We start from the raw sequence: 4,907 nt of genomic DNA, 5'->3' as shown, positions 1-4,907 counted from the left end.
GCAGTGCTACCGCGACTCAAAGAAACGAATAAGAAGCAAGTTGTCAAGCTACCACATAACATATTCATTGTTTTGACATAAGTTTGACATAACATAACCAAATAACCCCGCAAGTTTCGGATGCCAATATTCATTTGACTTAAACAAACTAAGACCCATGAGTGTAAGGATCCCTCGGACGCCTCTGTCTCTTCGGATTTGTTGGCAACACATTCGGAGTGTAGCCAACATCGGTATGGTCGCGTCGACGGTGCGTATGGCTCGTACCCTGCAGGTATATGATACACACGATTACTTATAATTCTTTATGATCGTTAGTTCATGTAGCCTACGTATTGAAACAAACTATCTTTGTTAGTACCTGTGAGGTTCCTTGGGTGCCAAACGGGGCACCACCTAGCTGAGACATGCCGATCTCGTCCTGCGGCCATTCGTCCCACTGGCCGTGCTGTCCGCGGAAACCCGAGGGTTCGTCGTCGTTGTCATCGTCCTCCTCCTCGTCCTCGGTTGCAGGGTCCTTCCCAGCGCTATGATGTGGTGGTGTACGCACCGCGGAAGTGGCACCCTGCGTCATCGACTGAGAAGAGCCGGCTAGTGTCCTCAAAGAGGCTGAAGACATGCCATCCAACCGCGCGGGGAGTGGCGGTTCCTCATAAGAAGTGTCCATACAGCTCAACTTCTGAGCTAGCTTCCTACAGCTCTTCTTCACCTTCTGCATAAATAGACGTTAAAGTTAGTTCATTACCCAAACGCATATACAATAAAGAAATATTTTCGAAACGGACAAGTTTATGTTTATCTCCACAAAAGCCGCAAGAACGCCTAGCCCCTGCCCTCTAGACTCGTGAAGCCGGAACGCTGCTTCGTTGGACAGTCTTGACAATTGTGTCGCCTAGGTACAGAAACGCAGTTGGACAGTTTTAGTACACATACTTAATACCAAAAGGATAACAAATTATACCATTCAAGTATCTTACCACGTATCTTTGAAGCGGGGCTCTCTGTAGCTGTGTGTCCTCCCTAGTGGTGACGTCGTACACATCTTCGATGACATCTTCCTCCGAGTCCTCGTCAATCGCCACATCAGTGTACCGGGGCTTGATATGTGTCCTCGTAGACCTATGAAGCCACCGCAGGTACTCGTCGAAGGTGTGCTGGTCGTGTGGAGGACCCGCAAGGACCGCATGTGGTACCCTGGTCTGCCACAAATGGATGTACGAGCTGTGTGTCACGCGCCAATCCTTGGTCTTGTACCTCTTCCTGCGGTCAAACCTGCAACAAAACGATATTAGTTGTACCAAACACACCTCTGAATTGTAGTATTGTTATTAATCGATAACGCACCCGTGCAATACTTGATTGGTGGAGTAAAGTGGTGGTGGGCAGCCTATCATTCTTTCAAACTGTCTGCAGACCCAGATGAGCAAGTGAATCTCGACCACATGGAAGAAAATAAGAGGGACGTCGTAGCGATACTCGTGTGACTCGTCCCTAGTGAAAGGACTCAGATAGTCCTGGAGCTCCAAAGAATCCCAAGGACATAAAAACACCTAAAATTTCGTAATTGTGTTAGGTTGTGATATAGTGTACATCGAAGAAGACACTGCTACGATAGTACAGAGAGCGTAACCTGGTGCTGTGTCAGGACGTCAAGACCGTCCGTATACTCCCTGTACTTGCGCCACGCATTCCCTCTAACTAACTGTGCTTCCGTCTAGATATACAGAGCTGTAGGAAGTGTATCATGCCCATTCCATTGCTGCATTGAACACGATAATGAATTAGCAACAAATAATCTCATCATATCTAACTGCCTGGAAGAATATAATGAACCAAAGTACTTACCAGTAAACCATTATTAAGGGGCCTCCCAACAGGCAATCGTTTCCAACACCAAACCTGGAGTAGGTAGGAGCAACCCCCAAGGTTCGCATGTCCTAAGGTGCGACGGTAGGCAACGCATAACTGTCGATACGTCCATGTCAGGACTGCACTGCCCCAGCTGTACCCCGCTATGTTCTCCCATGGCTGGCGAAGTACGTCAAGGAAGATCCAGCTGATGGTGTTACCCGAGGCGTCTGGGAAGAGGAAAGCACCAAGAAAGTGCTAGAGCCACACTCGAGCAAACCTGTCGATCTGTGCCTCCTCAGCTTATGGATCCAAGTACTCAAAGCGCTCTGTGATCCAGGACGATGAAACACCGGAACTTTTCCGGTAATTGATCAAAGAAAATGAGACCCGATGCCAGCTGTAAAGTAATACAAGTATTAAATAGGCTTGAATTACTCACTTATTTTTCTTGGAAGCATCGTCGTTCGGTGGAAGAAAACCAGTAAACTGAGCCACCAGCTCCATCCAGTGATTGTTGTCAACTATCCATGTCACTGGAAGTCCCCCCAACTGAAGGCCTAAAATAGCCTTCACGTCCTGCAACGTCAAGGTCATCTCGCCACAAGGTAGGTGGAACGTGTGGGTCTCAGGCCTCCACCTGTTATAAGAATAGAACGATTGTTGTCAACTATCCATGTCACTGGAAGTCCCCCCAACCGAAGGCCTAAAATAGCCTTCACGTCCTGCAACGTCAAGGTCATCTCGCCACAAGGTAGGTGGAACATGTGGGTCTCAGGCCTCCACCTGTTATAAGAATAGAACGACTATTAGTTGCCTCCAATTTGTTACAAAAAAGTTTACGTACAAAGAATGCACTCACACCCATGTACAGCTGTAGCAAGTAGTGCTGGGTCAAGGGGCGAAAGACCGTGGTTGACAACACGGACAAGTTCGAGGAAGCCGGCACGCCGTATGTACAGCGTATAACGCTCGTCCCACTGATGCGCCCTGGTGTGAGTGCGGGGCCTCAAAGGAGGCAAGGACACCTCTACGTTGTTGTCACTCAAGATGTGTGCTCGGTGTTGGTCGTCGTACTCCACCTCCAGAATGGGGTACAACGGGTGCTGCGTGGGAGGGGCCATCCTGTTACAAATTGATAAACAAAGCGTTAGAGTATTCAAATTAACAAAATTCAAGTTAACATTAGTAAGTTCACAAATAAATCACAAACAAATTCACTAACCTAACTAGCTTAAATCTCTAAACCCAAAATCCTAACTATACTAGATAATAAATACATAATCAATCCATATAAAACTTTGATTCTAAAATTACAAGTAATCTCTCCGTCTCAAAATAAATACACATCTTGCTTCTCGAATAGTAAAATATGTTTAAGTTTGATCAAAACTAAAAAAACGGTATCAATATTTCTATCTTCTAATAAGTTTATTACGAAAGTATACTCCATGCTTAATGTAATAATACCTATTATGTATCATAAATATTAGTACGTTATTATATAAATTTGGTTAAAGACACTAATAGTCAATGAAAATAGCCTCGATGCCCCTACATGCTCCTAAAAATGCTAGCACTAGCAGACCATCATCAACTCTTTTGCTTCTACGACGGCCGCTCGAGGATTGCGAGGGCACATGGGGTACCGTAGGGATAAAAAATACTAACTATACTAGATAATAATAAAAAAATATGAAATCGAGAGGGAGGTACCTTAGGAGCAGACGGCCTTGACGCGCTGGCGTTCGTGGCGCGGCTGGCTAGGGCGCTGCGCGGCGGGAGTGGCCGGGCGCGGCGTGGGTGAGCGGCCGAGGCCGGGCCGTGCGGGCGCGGGCGGGGCGAGGCGAGGCGAGGCTAGGCGGGCGCGGGCGCGTGCGGCCGTAGGCAGGGCGCTGGCGGCGGCGACGGCGGTGTTTGGGCGGGCGGGCAGGGCAGGGGTGCGTGCGGCACGCGGTATATATCTGGTCCTGCCGCGCTACAGATCAGGGCGCGGCACTGCCGCGCCAGGGTCGGTGGCGCGGCAAGACCCGCCACGTCGGCGGCCCTCCCGGTCGACCCACGCCACGTCAGCACTGTACCGCGCCACCATGCATGGCACGGCACAGGCATTTGGCCACGCCAGGGCAATAGGCGCGGCTAAAAGTGTTAGTTTTAAAAAAAAACCCGACAGCGTTAGATTTAAAATTATATTCAAAAAAAATGTTAAAATTAAAAAAAATTCTGCACAGGCACTCGTTCGCCTTCTTCTTCAACATCCATGGCGACGAGTGGATCGAGCCGCTGCCGGAGTTCATGGCCAAGATCGGCGAGGCGCCGCGGTACAGGGGGTTCGTGTACAACGAGTATATGCAGCTGCGGATGAAGAACAAGACCCATCCGCCGGCAAGGCCCGAGGACGTCGTCCACATTACCCACTACGCCATCTAGCTTGTGAATTGAAGCAGGCTTCGATGCGCAGAAATGCACACAAGCAACCTGCTCATTTGTTGATTGTGGCAAACCCTGGGCACAAAATACTAAAACCGGGACTGAATCAAAAATACCGAAACCGAACCGAAAATACCGAAACTGAATTTTTCGGTACCATGTTCGGTTCCTAATTCCCAGGAACCGAATTTACTAGTACTTTACCTCGGGGAACCGAATAATACCGAATTATATGGAATGTACTGAGTTTGAGTATTGTTATATTATTGATAGTACTATTTTAGTCTATTATATTATGTATTTGAGGTACTCTACTCTTATAGTCTCATGGACTTTTATATGTATGTATTTAGCATTATTATTCTCTATGAAATCATGTCCAAATTATGTCAAAATTAGCTTTTGAACCTACTATTAAATGTCCATGCGATCAGTTAGGTATTTTTCGATAAATACCAAAAATACCGAACCGAAGTTCCTCGGTACCGATTTTTTGATGGAACAGATGGATACCTATTTTTCGAGGAACTAAATTTCTTTAGGAACCGAAATACCGCCCAGACTGAATTGTGGCGGTACCACCTACAAATGGTAGTGTCAGCTCTTGTTAAGATTGTTGTGGTCTGGGC

At 47.3% G+C, this 4,907-nt stretch overlaps 1 protein-coding gene across 1 annotated transcript; it reads right to left on the bottom strand.

Moving 5' to 3' along the window:
- Positions 1-575: 575 nt before the first annotated feature.
- Positions 576-2,026, bottom strand: LOC136492427 (uncharacterized). Its single transcript, XM_066488445.1, has 5 exons — positions 1,976-2,026; positions 1,345-1,550; positions 978-1,272; positions 786-892; positions 576-712 (listed from the first exon to the last, which is right to left on the bottom strand). The coding sequence occupies exons 1-5, from the start codon at positions 2,024-2,026 to the stop codon at positions 706-708; spliced, it is 666 nt and encodes a 221-aa protein (XP_066344542.1). The 3' UTR covers positions 576-705.
- Between the last annotated feature and the right edge of the window lie 2,881 nt (positions 2,027-4,907).

This window comes from Miscanthus floridulus, chromosome 11 (genome assembly GCF_019320115.1).
Source record: "Miscanthus floridulus cultivar M001 chromosome 11, ASM1932011v1, whole genome shotgun sequence".
NCBI lineage: Eukaryota > Viridiplantae > Streptophyta > Magnoliopsida > Poales > Poaceae > Miscanthus > Miscanthus floridulus.
Note: the sequence above shows the minus strand (reverse complement) of the source record. Positions and strands in the feature narration are given on the sequence as shown.